Source organism: Solanum tuberosum, unplaced genomic scaffold, assembly GCF_000226075.1.
Source record: "Solanum tuberosum cultivar DM 1-3 516 R44 unplaced genomic scaffold, SolTub_3.0 scf00060, whole genome shotgun sequence".
NCBI classification, from domain to species: domain Eukaryota; kingdom Viridiplantae; phylum Streptophyta; class Magnoliopsida; order Solanales; family Solanaceae; genus Solanum; species Solanum tuberosum.
The window spans coordinates 664794-680668 of NW_006238985.1; the positions used below are offsets into that span (position 1 = coordinate 664794).

General features: G+C 35.3%; 2 protein-coding genes across 5 annotated transcripts in view; one reads left to right on the forward strand and one right to left on the reverse strand.

Moving 5' to 3' along the window:
- LOC102581385 (uncharacterized) overlaps nt 1-1759 on the forward strand; it is a 7815-nt gene extending 6056 nt beyond the window's left edge. Inside the window, exons 4-6 of the mRNA XM_006344620.2 lie at nt 90-115; nt 205-586; nt 1026-1759. Coding sequence (XP_006344682.1) covers nt 90-115; nt 205-586; nt 1026-1497 — 880 coding nt within the window. The 3' untranslated portion in view covers nt 1498-1759. The remainder of the gene's footprint in view (nt 1-89; nt 116-204; nt 587-1025) is intronic.
- A 3327-nt stretch (nt 1760-5086) lies between these two features.
- On the reverse strand, nt 5087-13154 carry LOC102581715 (serine/arginine-rich splicing factor SR30). Of its 4 annotated transcripts, XM_006344622.2 has the most exons (15): nt 13058-13132; nt 12128-12175; nt 11858-11946; nt 10982-11047; nt 10316-10390; nt 10120-10222; nt 9973-10019; nt 9817-9874; nt 9048-9097; nt 8850-8906; nt 8650-8768; nt 8493-8576; nt 5686-5719; nt 5505-5576; nt 5087-5415 (listed from the first exon to the last, which is right to left on the reverse strand). In XM_006344622.2, the coding sequence occupies exons 3-15, from the start codon at nt 11939-11941 to the stop codon at nt 5401-5403; spliced, it is 864 nt and encodes a 287-aa protein (XP_006344684.1). In that variant the 5' UTR covers nt 11942-11946; nt 12128-12175; nt 13058-13132; the 3' UTR covers nt 5087-5400. The 4 variants fall into 4 exon arrangements, 2 of the variants coding, with proteins under 2 accessions (XP_006344684.1, XP_006344683.1); XM_006344621.2 differs by lacking the exon at nt 12128-12175 and having other exon boundaries at nt 13058-13154; XR_001473153.1 differs by lacking the exon at nt 13058-13132 and having other exon boundaries at nt 5686-6241; nt 11858-12992.
- Between the last annotated feature and the right edge of the window lie 2721 nt (nt 13155-15875).

A 15875-nucleotide genomic window follows, 5' to 3' on the forward strand; every position in this document is an offset into this window, starting at 1 on the left:
TCGCCCCCCCCCCCCCCTCTTTTGCTTCTCTTCATTTATTTTCTAATAATATATAATTCATCTGACCACTGCATTTCACATGCCTGCAGCGAAGGGGAGCTTTCATCTAGTGCATGTAAGATTTCCGACTCTCTGAACTGCTGTGTAGTACCTCTTTTTTGTCAAGCTTCAATAATGAGAGGGTTTCTGTTACTACTTTTGTAGATCACGATCTTCTTGGTCAGCATGCTATATTTGCTGATCACACGGCTGTATCATCTGCTGCTCATCCATGCCCATATATTGCCTATGTTGGAATTCACCCATCATCCTCAAATTCGAGTGGAAGTATCAATGATGGTCTTAATTTTAACAATCACTGGACTAGTTCATCTGTTCCCAACGAGATGCCTGCTTCTTATGCTTTCCCAGGAATGGATGTGCATTATCATAGTTGGGACCATCATTCTTCTTTCCCTATGGCAAACAGTCGTGTTGGTACTGCTGATCAGTCCTCGGTTCCTTCTGTTACTCAGAGAGTTGCCAGAACCAATGCTGATATCCCAAGACCAGGATCTTTTGTCCCTCCATTCCTTGTTGGTCACGGGTATGATATGTGGAATCAAAGGCAATAAATTTGTTTCTGATTAAATAATTATCAAATTCTGATAAATATGGATACTAGTTTGTACCTCAAAAAAAAAAATGTTCCTCCTACATTCCTTTACCTTTTTATTCTGTTTGGATGAGAGGATATAAGAAGGATTGAGGGCTTGGAGTACAGGGCCTAAAATGTAAGAAGAAAAAGGGGTATAGAGTTTGAAAAAAGACTTGAGTTTTTTTTTTTGAATTCAATTTACTCCTGCTTTAAGAAAACTTGAATCAAGCCATTATGTGGTGCTCCTTTTGGAAAATTCAGAGCGAACAAAGTTTTTTTGTTAACTGTTGTTTTTGCCTTTTAATGTGCTTTCCTCAACTACTTGGGAGTGAGGAGGCATGTTGTTTTTGTACTGATATTCAGATTGTGATGTTCATCGCTTTTGCAGTTCTGCTGCCAGAGCTGGGAGTTCAGTTGCCTCACCAATGATACCTCCTTATCCTGGAAGTGTAGCTCGGGCTCGTGACCGTGTTCAAGCTCTTCAAGCATATTTTCAGCAACCAAGTAATTCACCAGCTGTACGCACTCCTGTTATGTCTGCTACTCGACGATCCAACAATCACAGAGGGTTGGCTCAAGTGGGGCCGACTGCCTCATCATCTGATCAGGCTGGGGGCTTCTACTTCTATCCTTCAAGTTCTTCAGGAAGAAATTTCCAAGAAGCAGAAAATCCAGTATCAAACAGATATCATGCTTGGGAACGGGAACACTTGCCCACCTTCCCCTTCAGTCAGGTTGACAGAGATCCTATTTGGGGGCCATTTCATCACACAGGTGTTGGATCTGATAGTGGTAGCCGATCTGGCAGCTTCCGCCCAAGGCATGGGTCTGAGAGGATGCCGTCCCAGAACCGGTCATGAACTTGTTGTGCTGTTTTGATGAGAACTGTGATTACTATGAATGAACCCAATTTATGTATGTTTTGAGAAAACGATCTATAATGGTTGGAGTCTTGTCAATTTGGCAGGTTCAAAACTGTTTTGTGGCCATGAAAAGTGATCCCTTTCTGATGGCCATGAGTTGTGTGATGGGACTGTGGCGTCCTCTTGTTTCTGTGCTGTGGGGTATAAATAACATCACAATGTTAATGGCAAAGTTCAAGCTAGTGATTTGCCTCTTTTATCTGCAGTGCTTGGTTACCCATATTTCTGTCGTATTAGTAAATGGTTTAAACATTACGCCATTGATGAACCAGTTGAATATAGTTTTGGTCAACAGAACCTGTTGTTCAGATTGGTTCTACGGTTGAAGCAACCCACTGCATCCTTGTAGGGTGACAAAGAATTAAGTGTTGAAGCTATTAGACTCTTTAATTATCTTATATTTAGTGATAATGGTTCTATGGTACATTTTGAATGAAATAATGCTTATTTATCACAAGTCTTTTGTGGGAAGAGCCAAACATTAATGTTCAATTATGTCTAGACTTTTGCTGTGATGTTTTTCCACGAACACTGTTTCAACCTTGTGGCATTGCAAATCTTATTGCTTCTAACTACATTTACTACTAGCATTTTGTTTAAAACTAAAAATTCTTAGTTGAAAGATTTGACATGATCCAAAATAAGAAAAGAGATATTAATTGAAGGGTATTTACAATGCATAAGTCTCCCAGTTCACTGTGACATATCGTTGCACAAGAAGTTATCAGTGAACTCGTACGTTAAAAAGTCTGAAGGAAATCATAATTTTGCTTAGACTACATTAGCAAGTCTACCAGATGTTGAACTTGTAAAATTTGAAAAAAAGATAATTGTGATCTGTTGAAAATTGAGATTAGATCAACTTATTTTTAATTTTAAGACATAATCCATAAGATGTGAAGGGAATGAAGCTACATAGAATAATGGAGAATAACGCTATATTTTCAGTGAGCCACAGAAAAAATCCTTCAACTGACCATCACATGAATAAATTAGCAACTCATATGCGCAGGCACATCCAAATCTGAATCTACAGAAAATATTGGAGAATCCCAAAGACACTCAAATTGGATCTTGTTCCGATGTGGAAAAAAATCTTATTAAAAGGCATCTCGGCAAAAGAGGATTGAGAATCATAAGGCGAGACAGACATAATAAAAGGGTATGGAGACAACCAGGCCAACACTTTTACCGGATATGGGTCCGGACAATCCAAGAGCTACTACTGCTACAAGTGTTGAAAGAAAGAACATGATTATTATAGTGTTGACGTCATTCACTCTGATCGTCTTCGTTCATCGAGTAATAGCTATGAAAGTTGTGATTTTGATTAACAAGTCATTTGTTTGGAATAGCTAGATTCAAGAGGGTGAATCAAACATCTTTTAATATATATAGACAGATATCTAGGTGTGTTCTCATCTTTTTCTTCTTTGGCTTTATGTGTTGTAAAAGGCTCTTATTTATGTGATTAACTCTAATCCCACATCTAGAAAAAATAAAACTAGTTTAAGGTTTAATAGTAATTAGCTGGTTGTAACTAATGGCCGAGCTATGTAACGTTGGCTTGTAACCAAGTGGGACATTAAAGTGGTTTGGATGTTTGATAAATGACGCGGGTTCCGTAATCTCTCTACTCTCGACAATGTGCACGCCACAGCTCTACAGGAGCTGGCTGGTAGTACAAAAAAAACAAAACCTTGATTTGGGGTTAAGCCTCGAGAGGACCCCAAAGCTCTGCAGGATGGTGCCACTAGCCTGCATCATCTTATAGAGATGATTCTTCGGTTTCTGATTAAGCGTGCGTACAAATTAGTGAATAAACAAACCAATCAAACATACAACCACAATTGGGTCATATCGTGCAAATTAATGAATAAAGAGAGAACGAAAGGTTAAGAATTACAAACTATTTTTACTAGAAAACATAAGTATAGCTTTTAAGTGCTTCCCTTTGTATCAATTAAGCACCTTATTGATACTAATACAGTATATCAATTAAACGAAATTAGTTGGAGGGTATATAATGGTATTTACTTTGTTTCGTCATTCTGTTGGGCATCTCTACTCTCGGCGGCAGAACTGTGCACGCCATGTTGCGCTACAGCTTTACATGGTCCAGATGGTGCCACTAGCCCGCACCTTGCAGAGAAGATTTTTTCGGTTTTGATTAAGTGCCGATTGGTCCAATCTAAGATACAACTACTTTTTTTAAGTTCAAATAAAACACTTCAAGAAATAATATATAATAAAGTTGTTTTTGGGTCTTTTGATTAAATTGCTCAACAAGATCTAAGAAATATGCAACTAGCTCCATCCCTTTTAGGTACATATGTCATTAGTTCACTAATGAGTACGAAATAATGTAGAGCTTTTACTTGGTTGCCACTAATTTGTGTGGGGGTGGAGTGTCGAGCGATGTTACATTTTGTGGGATCTTTTATCTTTCTTCTTCCTTTTAGTATATATTTTGTGTTGTAGAAAGCAGTATGCTCCCACATCGAGAAAAAACAACATTGGTGTAACATATAAATATAATTAGCCAGATGTTATTTATTGCTGAGTCAGGTAACGTTGGCTTGTAACCAAGTGGGGCATTAAAGTGGTTGGATATTAGATATATGGCCCAATAATATGCAGAGCATGACGGACTTCTAGATGAGCTGGTAGCATTACAAAGCTTGTTTCCGGGGTGAATCTCGAGAGGCCCCGACGTTGTGGGAACTAACTAGTAGTCCCAAATGGTATCACCAGCCAAGCCCACATCTTACCAGGGATCCTTCTTCAATCTAATATACATACACTTTTTTGAAAATATAAAATACAAACACTTTTTTGAAAATATAAACATAATCAAATATTTTATGAGATATCGGGAAAAGCATTTTAAAAAGGAGAGGTAGCTTATATAAGGTGTCGATAGAGCCCACTAGACGCGCTTATTATAAGGTGGAAAATGATCCTTTGTATCAGTATGTATATTCGATTCAATCTAACATATGGTTATTTTTCATTTGAATTTTCAGGTAGATTTAAGTAAAATATTTCAAAGATAAACAGATGAATAAAAAGGATAATTCATTTCAAGTGTTTGACGTATTTTCCACGTGACCAAATATTCTGTTAGATATAATATGCTTAATTTATCGGAAAAAAGAACCTCATAACAAAAAGGGAAGGTAGCTTATTGTGAAGTGTTCATGGAAAAAAAAGTTCTTTAGATGAGTGAGAAAAAAAGACAGACTCATGTAATAATTTCATTTGCTCAAGTTTATTTTTTTGGCACACTTATATTGACAGACTATTATACATCCTAAGTCATAACATTGATATTTAGCTCTTATTTTGAATTTTATGGACAAAATTATCCCAAATATTGCAAAATTGAATGAGAAAGACTATTTGATTGAACGATACCATTTTCTGAGGAACTTCCCTTCATATTCTCAAAAGCAGTCTTGGCAGCAACACGACCCGGCTGCCGGTATTTCACAACATTACCGCAAGTCTTCCTCCACAAATCTCATGGCTTAAACGAAAAACATTTGATAATGGGTGGACTCACTTATAGCAGGCAACAAGTGACAAATCACGGGTCATATGTAACAGATATACATCCTCAAGTTTTACTTAACAGTTCAAGAAGCATGCATGGCGATTAAACTAGAACAAGTTTTTCTAAAACGCGCAACTAGCTAGCTAGAATTCAAAGCTCCATTACAACAACTCAAAAGATTTAACCATAGTAAGCACTGCGCTAAAAGCCAGTTCCTTCACATCCTGCAAGTCTGCATACTACTTTATTTTGGTTACAATCTCCGCTTTGTTTCTGTAGAAGTCTCATTCCGATATCCCCTGCATATAACATTCTCAAATGATGAACATGGAAATAGGTCTAATGATGACATGAACGCTACAACCACACAATGACTATTCAATCATACCGAAGAGCGAGAATAGGACAGACTCCTGCTCCTGCTCGGGCTCAGGCTCCTTCCGTGCCTCCAACGAGGTGGCTACAAGGCAGCAAAGATTATGAAAGCATAACTCATATACATGACTTAATATAGCACAGTTGGAACTTCAATATCCATAAAGAGGAGTTAAAAAGCTAGTGCTACTTACAGGTGAAAGTGGAGATCTGGATCTTGATAGAGATCTGCAAAAACCCCAGAAACAATTCTAGTTAATATCAATAGAATTCTGTGGCCAAAAGGTTCCAGAATGACCTTTCCCAAATGAATCCATGCTATACTTCCACGTCCACAATCATAGTATTTATCAAACAGCTGCCGCAATCTCTAATACCAATCACCCGACGGGAACACATTGAAACAAGAACCATTTGCAACACACTTTCTGGAGGTTGCATGTCCAATTTATGAGAGCCATAACAATACAAATGCCTGCTCCAGCCCCACGCTCTAAAAACAAAATAATTTTTATTTGTCTATTGGATTGCGTTCCACGAAAGGATTAGCCCCAAAACAACTTGATATATTGTTGTGAGGTAGATCCACCTTAATAACATATTAAAATGCAATTTACCATCCAGAGTTTGTCGGAGGTGCTCATCCACTAAATCAGGTTACAGCCACAACCAAACGAGTTGTCTGAATTTGAGCACCATTAACAATCACCTGTCTATATAGCAATTCCCAGATCGCCGCGGAAGCAAGATCTAGAAAACAAAAAAGGCAATCTTCGTAATCATCTTACTAAACCAAAAAGCTGGTCCGCTCTGAAGAAACCCCCCATTCAAAGAACAGATAGAGGAAGAAGAGAACAATGGAAAAAGGAAACTGCATCTCAATTCTCCCTGGAATCTTACAAAACTAGACAAGAAAATTTAGATTCATCCACCAATATTATTGCTACAGAGTTCTTTCACGATGTCATTCTCTAGTGGTTCTGGAAATCAACTTTTAAGTTGGAAATTCAAATTAAACAAGTCTATTCAATCGTTCAACTAAAAATACCCAACTTACAAAGTCCTTCCTCATAACTCAATTGACAACCAGAAAATATTCAATGAGAAACTACAAGAAGTCGTGATGGTTACGCCCTGAACTCCATCTCCCCAAGCCCCCCACCCCCTACCCGCAAAAAAAAACCCCATTAAATTCTCCTGATGTTCTCTTCTTTAACCATTCCTCCCCTACACCCAAAACAAGAGGAATTGTGAAAGAGAACAGTGTGTTGCTTTACGAAAAACGTAAAACGATGGCAATCTTTCCTTAACAAAAAGTAGTTGGTATGCGAAGTACAATAGAATTGCTATACAAAAACTTCAAAACACATGGTTCCTGGATACATATAATGCAACGCCAACAACAAACCCGGTATAATCCCACAAGTGGGGTTTGAGGAGGGTAGGATGACGCAAACCTTACCCAACCTTTGGGCACATATAATGCACGACATAATAATCACAAAATACAAACAATTATATAGATAAAAATTAATATATTGCAATTAATTGAAATAATACAAATTAAAGTAAAACCACATAATCAAGTTCAAAACCCCTTTCTTTAAAAAAAAACCTATTTAGATGCAAAATATGCAATATTAGACATCTAGCTCAGCTTGAGTGACTAGCTTCTTACACTAAGTTCCTAATTTCCTATTTCTAGTCGATTTCAAACTCTTTCATGACGCTTCTTTGATATCACTTTACAGGCTATATTAATTGTAAAGTGATTATCCTCTTTAATAGAACCCCATCAATTAACTTTAGACCTTATACCAAAGCATTTAATTAGCTGGTTTTGGTTAAGACTTGAGACACAATTTAGCAACATACACCATCTGCATTGAACCTTACTTCAAACCCCAAGTGCCTCTAACAACATCGAGGAAAGAATAAAACGTATGAGAAGACTGCAAAAGAAATTTAAATAGATAGACGAACTAGGCAACTGTAAAACTAGGCATTCATATGCTTCCACTACTTAGATTCGGAATATTCTAGATTAATAGAAGTGGAGGCATAGAACTACAGAAAATAGATGGTACAAATCCATCAAACTTAAGCATAAAAAGAGAGGTAGGTCACCTCATAGTCCTCATTCTTAAAGAGGGACATCTCCTTGTATAACTTCTCATCCAGTAAGGACTCGGGTTGACACTGATAACTTGGTGCCTGTAAAACTTCCCACATAACAGACCAGTCTATAACATATAAGCTTCTCTCATTCGTCATTCAAATAGCACCAAATTCCCGATTCTTCATCTATCGACCGCACGATAAGTGTCAAATTCATATCCCTCTCCAAATATATATAATTATATGATCATTGTTATTCCTACGCATTTCCAGTAATTATGATATCCTTCTATAGCTCATGAAAGATAAAGAGAGACACTAGATGTGTACTTCTCCATACATTCTGGCGATACTACCGTGAGTCTTTTCGACTCTACAGATCACTGGAAATGAAACATCAAAAAAGAAGTGATTGATCAGCTAACCAGACATCACCGCAGGAAATGTAGAAAACAAGCCCCTGTGTAGAAAATTGTGAGTAGTCCTTCCTCTAACAAAGGTGTCAATTCTTTAACCAGTCAAAACCATGAAGATAAGAAGAGTTAAAGATGCAAACAACAAAGAGACTCCTGATTCAAAATAGATTTTCCAATATACAGTCAAGCTGCTAGTCCTCATGCAGAATTTCTATCAAACAAGCATAAAAACAACACCAAAGAGGGGATAATGCTCAATTGAAGGAAAACTAAGGATCCTAAGAAGAACAATAGCAACCAGACTGCATCTGGCAGACTTACAGAAAGAATTCATAGGGCATGCTCATATGCAATCAAAACACGAAATAGGACTGTTTAAAACCCCATCTTCAAAACATACATGAACACATGATAATTTCTGAAGCATAAAAAATAAATATAAACCTTGATGTGAAACGAAAAAGTACCTTGAATGACAGCGAGCAGGGGAAAAATCCCTTGAGGGTGAGACAGACACAGAGCGACGAGAGTATTTACCCCTAGGAGATACACTGTCAACTGACTGTTAGAAACATGCTAAATTTTCTGGAGGTGCAAAGATGAAAAGACAGTCGGGAACCAAACCTTCCGCTCTGGCTGCTATAGCTTCGTCGAGGACTCCTGCTTCTTGAGTAACTTCTGCTTCTTGAATAATATGGACTTGGACTCCTGGAATAGCTATGCCTCTTATCATACTTATCCACCTAAATAGTATATAACTGAGTTAAATTGATGCATGGACACAGCATTGGACCCAGTATTTCTACTAACAACAGAGAACAGACCCTAATATATGCTCGAGAGAATTGATTGCGAAACAGAGAGTCATCAAGTTTCTTTATCTGCAAAAGCAAGAAAGAGGATACATGAGACTGACAGATCATAGAACTTCTTAAACCACAAAAGCATTATTACTACAGAGCAGAAAAAAACAGTGATGATGTTAAAGATAATAAGTAAATTAAAGCCTTTATATAGCCTACCGCATATCTCATATCATCATAGTTGGTATAGTCCACAATCCCTCTCATACCTGCAAAAATAGCAGCAGTTAACATCAACTGCTTCCAGTACAATGTTTAACCATCCTTAAAATTTTGTGCTTTAACTAGAAACAATGGAGGAAAAAAAGAGTAGACATTTTCCTTTAATTGTCAAAAGCCTTGGCATGAAAGCAATGTACAGAGATCTCGCACCATACAGTGTCTGATTAGGAATTGTTTGTATAACTATATTTCCTGAAGAACTTGCCCTATCCCAAGTAACACTTCTAAGAGCCATGCTTCTCGGGTCTTTCTAAGATACAAGCACCAAATGATCAATAAGTAACCTGACTGTCTCATGTGTTAATTTGTTATGTTCGGCACTCCTTCAGCAAAAATGTCTAAAATACTATGTTCCAATTTTTTTGTCTTACTTCCTATTTTAGTATATTTTCAAAAAGAACACCATTTACTATATTTAGAATTACTCTTTACATCCATAATCCTAGATGACATATTTAGGACCACAAGATTCAAAGAGCATTTTAGTAAATTAGACACGTCTTTAGTTTAAGATCACGAGATTTAAAAGTCATACATTTTTTAAAACTCCGTGCCAAGTCAAACTAATACAAACAAATTGCAACAGAGGGAGTATAACTTTAAAATAAATGTACATTTCCATCCTTGAGAACATACATGGATGAATCAAACACATCAAGAATTGAATAAATGCAACCATAGAAACTCCCACAATAAAATAACTCACCGTCACGATCTCGGAAAACTTGAGAGAAGCAGACATCTCCAGCTCGTCGCATGTGATCCTAGCAAAACCAAGTAAGAGAAACCACATTGATCCAAAGCTCTAGCAAGTTCACAATTTTTTACTGATCATAACATGACAGCTGTTATAAATTCTAACCTTCAAGTCTTGCCATGAAGCAGAAGATGGTAGTCCAGAGACCAGTACTGAAAATATTTACATTTTAGCAAGCAAGTGAAACCATATGAAATAAGTTAATTTTCAAGGAGGCAAAAATCATGATAACACTATCAAAATCAGACTAACCGCGATAGTCAGAGCGCCTAGAAAATCCACCATGACTCCCACTACTGTAACTACTGTGGCGATCATATGATGATGATCCTCGCCCACCATGTGCAAGTTCAACCTACAAAAATCATAATAAACAACAATATGGTAAAAATATCCGACTTCCAACATCACCACATCACCAAAAGAGGGGGAATGTGAGATAACTAACTCGCAAGCGACGCCCATCAAAGTCATAGCCATCACGCCCACGGATGGCATCATCAGTATCACGAGGATCTTCAAACTGGAACATATAAAAAGAATTGACACAATTAGATCTTATCAGAAATTCTGTAGCATAAAGAAACGCATGCAGAAAATTGAGCTATCTGCCGATACAACAAGGGATTGTTTGGTTTAGAGGCCACCTACGCCAGGATTAGTAATGTAAAGATGAATAATACAAGGATTGCATAATCCGATTATTTCTTGTTGGATATTTAGTTTGATAATATTATATATTAATAGTATATGTGTATAATTTTAAAATATATGCTTGCTTTTAAAAAGAAATTAACTATTATGAATGATATTCTGGCATTTTTAAATCCATGTATTACAGATACCCATATTCTTATTTCTCATTCTATTCCACATAAAATGATTCCCGCATAACTCATGCATGTATTATTTATAACGAAAACAAAAGGGATCAACTAAACAGTGTATTAAGTAATTCTTGTTTTTCTGTGGCGACTGAAATCAAACCCCAATCAAATATTGTGTAAACTAAAGTTGATTTTTATGTGGGGATATATCTCCAAAACCCCTAGCAGAATGATCCCTAAGAGAAAAACTAACATCTTGGTGATTCAATTCTTAGCAAAGAACTCACCTCTACGAACGCATAACCAGGTGGTCTAGGTGGAACTTTCAAATCAATTTCCACAATGGGACCATACTGCAGGAAATCACCGAGAAAATTCAAAAGATTAGCACTTGGCATATGGAAGAAAGGGGCGGTCGGAGGGGCAGCGTTATCAACACAATACTGGTCCAAACAACCAAAAGGTAAGTCAATACATATCAAAAAATCCATAACTTATAATATATCTCAAGCAAACCTACCTAGAAATCAATCAAGAGCAATTACATTACTGACAAATATAATGACAGAAAGACTTTAGCAATAAATTTAAAACATGTCTAATTTATACTACATTGCAAAGTTGTGTGGCTTCTCTGTAAGGAAAAGAACACAAAAAGTACCAAATTAGATGACTTTCAGGAACTACTTGGAAAACTGAAAGGCTGAATGAGTACTGTGACAGTAATAGAAGCTCACTGAATAGGTACAGACCATTGAAGAGATTAAGCTTAAATAAGGAAAAAACAAGTATTCTCACACTCTAGAAAAGCAAAAAGAGATGACTACGCTTTCATTAGAACATGAATTTGGATTAGACACCTCTTATCACTTTATTAGTCGTACAGGGTTTACTAATCCACTTAAGCACAGCTTACACAGAGGCGACCAGATATACACCATAGTACAAGAATGAAAACTTGCATTGGTAGCCCCCCCTATCTTTCCCTCTGCGTTAATCAAATTCATTCCTCCTCCAATCCAGCAAAAAGTACAAGTTCTCATGGAAACTATTGGCGCTCTTTTAGGTGGCATTAACACAAAAGGAGAAACAAATTGAAAGGTAAATGTATAGCTTAGTGATAGCGAGCACATGAAATTGGATTAGTAATTTATCTAACTAACCTTGTAAAACAAATCTTCTACTTCTCTCTCCCGAATATCACCAGGAAGATTTCCGACGTAGATAGTCCGACTTAGACGACCCATATTGCCTGAAATCAATACCCAAAAAAATAAGCAGCTTGTTCAAACATTGGATGTGGTAATGTGGACATTTTTTTAAAATTTATGTAATAAAGTAAGATTTAAGTGGTAATGTAGCCAGTCAAGAACGCAAATAAGAAAAGTTTATTTTCTTTTTGCTTTTTTGGTTTGGAGGGAGGAGGGGCTTACCAGAGTTGACCGAAGCTCATCAGTGAAAGGCCTTAAGGAATGGCCAAACTAAGGAAGGGTAAAACAAAGAAGAAAAGTAAAGTAACATTGCAACAAAATGCAAGAAGATAATCTGGAACTATTAACAGTTCTTGATTTGTTAAAGATAAGCTTCTACATAAAGAATATCGTTACAAACAATAAGAATCAGAGTAGCATAAACCATAAATTATCAATCTAAATCAATTCTTAAAGATTATACTACTTGTCAGCAATAGTAGTCACATCAAACATCAGATATACAGAGAAAATCACAAATTCTTGTTTTTTTCTTTTCAGCATATATGGTACGCCTAAAGTCATTCCTAGTGTTAGGTTGTTTGATGACATTTTCTAGCATGTTCCATCAAAAAGGGAGAAATAAGTTCCGATCATTTATGTACTCAAGTCGTTTTTCTTGCACTTACTATCAAAATGTATACCTAAAAATTTCATCAGAACAATACCAAAATTGTGAATACTATGATTAATCTTTAACTTTAATATATAGTACTACTTTTTAGGGAAAATAGTCATCACGCCAACACCAGAAAACATTTTTTAGGAAATTATTTTCCATTAAAAAAAATACTCCGTACCAAACACTCAAATTACCGCTGATTAATAGGACCGGGAGACAGAAATCAAGAAATTCAACCAAATTCGTTACTGATATATAATCCTTTAGATATTTAAACGGTTCTTATTATAAGTTCTTGATATGATCGCATAAAAAAAACAGTAGAAAAACCCTAAAGATTCTTCAAGAACTACGAAATAAAAAATTATGTTACATAGGAAAACAGAGTTTCGCATAGACAAAACAGAGAAGCAATGAAAAATTATAGTATATAGTTAATTAATTTTACCTAATAAATTGGATTAGGAAGAAGAAAAAGAAAAACAGATTACCTTGATGATACAACAACGAGAGGTTGCGTAGAAAGAAAAAAAGGATTAGAGTAGACAAAATAAATACAAATGGCTTTAGAAGATGCGCGGACTTATTTATAAGGGAGAAAAAAAAATCGCTCTCGTACGCTATGTCTAGAAACTTTCCTAAATCTAAACACGTCAATACATGACATCTGTCCTAGGACACTTTTGAATATTTAATGAAAAAGATGAGCGGAATAAAATATACTTTTCCAATGGTGGTTATTTTTTCAAAGGGAAAAGACATAGATTACCCATGAACTTGTATTGAAAAGTCAGTTACACGCTTAACATGACGATTCATTACACATTTTTACTACTTAAAAGTGAGTTTAATACCACCCTGGGACGTGTAACACCACTCTCAGGAGTCGTTTGGTTTGAATTCAAGTTATGATGGGATTAGTTATGATGTGATAAATTATGATAAGATTAGTTATGATGGAATAAGTTATGCTAAGATTATTTTTTATTCAGTGTTTGGTTTGTTGTATTCAAAATAATAAATCTTAAGAACAACATATAAATTTACAAAAATATCCTTCATGGATGTGAAAAGTAATGTATAAAAAGTGTTTAAAGGGACATTTTTGTCATTTAGTCATTTTATCCCAGGATAAGTTATCTCAGGATTACTATACCACTCATGGTAAGGGATAACTTATCCCGGTACTAATTATTAATCCTGGGATAAGTTATTCCGGACTTGCCAACCAAACAACAAATTAAGTGGCACTATAATTTAATCTCAGGACTATTTTAAGTTATCTTTCACACCAAACGACCCCTCACCGTATGTGGTGTATTACACTCGCTGCCACATCAGCGATACGTCAGCGCCATGTCAGAAATTATAATTTTTTTATATCCTTTTAATTTTTTCTTTATTAATTAACTTTTCTTTGCTAACTATATTTTACACTAATTAATTAGTGAAATTCTCTAATAATTATATCTTCTTCATAGCAAAATTGCAAAAAAGAAGATTTCTACATGGCCGCTAAGAAAACTTTTCGAAATTCAAAGTTGATTCGTATCGTGAAAGAATTGCTCCTGTTCCAAAATGAATCACAAGAAGACTGCTTCTGTTTCTTGACCATGAACTCGAGCTTCCAATTGCAAATATTTTTCAAATCCGGACATTACTTTTTTCTTTTTTTATGTCCTTCATAGAGGTTTCTTAAAAGTTAGGAATAATATGAAAATAATTTTCTTCCCCTTTTCAATCGATTGCCTATCTTATTTACTAAAAAAATCTCACCATAGCTCCACGACTGAAAAACTCCCAAAATTCTATCTCATCGATGACGTAAACAAACACAAATTAAAACCTACAAATCATAAGTCACCTAGTACTGTTTTGATTTCTTGCTGGGAGGTTTATCGGTAAAAAAATGATATTTTTGCAGTAACTTGTTACTACATTGCTTTTTGTTACTGATTCATTTAAGCTTATTTGGGTGTGAAGAAGATAAGAAGGGTGGGTATGAAGAAGAAGAGATGTGGGGGGTGGGGTATAAGGAGAATTCTGATTGTTTGATTGTTTTTTTTTTACTTTAATAATTATCTGACGCACATGATTTGTTTTTATTTTATTTTATTTTGCCACGTCAGTTTTAGGGGGTAAATAAATTTACTTTTAAATAGTATAGGTGTAAGAGGTTACCATGATAGTTTAAGTGTGTAACTGACTTTTTCGGTACAAGTTCAGGGGGGATCTAATTCCCTTTTTTCAAACGAAAAGATCTAATATATCTTTTAACTTTGTCATTTAGAGTTGATATGCCCCTCGTTATGAAAGTAGTTTATATATACCCTTATAGTTATACAAACGGCTCACATATACTCATATCGTTACAAAATGAGCATATACCCTTCATTTCATTTAAAGGAAGTGAAAAAAATTAGTTTTAAATTTATATTTTTTTACTTTTAATTTTAAAAGAAATTCATGTAGGGTATATATATGATCCTTCTAGCAAAGTTCAATGTATATTTTAATCTTTTTCATTCATAAATTATTTTTTGACTTCTTTGATTATCATTATTTGAGTTTCTTATTTTTTTCTTTCATTCTTTAGTGGATAGAAAAAAAATATTATTTTATTGTATTTACCTTTTTCTTTTAATTATTTTTAATCTAAATTTTTATTTTCACGCGCCTTTTTTGTGTGAAATAACGTGCTTATGCCAAATCAGCAATTAAGTCGCCACATAAGCTCAGTCAATGGTCAGAGGGGTTTAAGATGTTGAATTTTACCGAGTTAAAGGGTTCAGTTGACAAAGAGGTAAGTAGAAAGGTTCAAAATACAAACTCATACAAGTATAATGGTCCATCACTTCATTTCGCCTTTATATAATGCTTGATTGTTTCTAAAAAAAAAAAAATTAAGATGGATAAGAGAAGAATAATTATAATCTAATCATGAGAAAACGTATTTTTGATATTCAATTTCTCATATGTAGTGGATTTTGTTTTGAAAAAGGAAAAGAATATGATATATTCTTTAATTTTATCTTTACAAGTGATATATATATATATATACTAGATGGGAAGGCCCGTGGCAAGCACGGGCCCAATAGTCAAAATATTATGTTTGTTAAAATATTAATATTAATGAATCAAGGGTGATGGCTTTTGCAGAAGATGGATAATATTATATACTATATATATTGAGAATGTGTACAACAGACATCAGTATGATGCTGACCTGCAAAAGAGCAAATGAAAATTTCAAAAAGAACGATACATGATCAGTTAAAGGGGGGGGGAGGGGGGGGGGGGGGTTATGGT

What these genes read in the sequence shown, in the direction of transcription:
- LOC102581715 (XM_006344621.2), bottom strand. Translation starts at nt 11,941, where the DNA reads ATGGGTCGTCTAAGTCGGACTATCTACGTCGGAAATCTTCCTGGTGAT. An exon ending in TCTCTCGAGCATATATTAGG is followed by an intron (nt 8,769 to 8,849) that starts GTCTGTTCTCTG and finishes TATACTATTTAG; the next exon opens with GTGGATAAGTATGATAAGAG. An exon ending in TATAGCAGCCAGAGCGGAAG is followed by an intron (nt 8,577 to 8,649) that starts GTTTGGTTCCCG and finishes GTCAGTTGACAG; the next exon opens with TGTATCTCCTAGGGGTAAAT.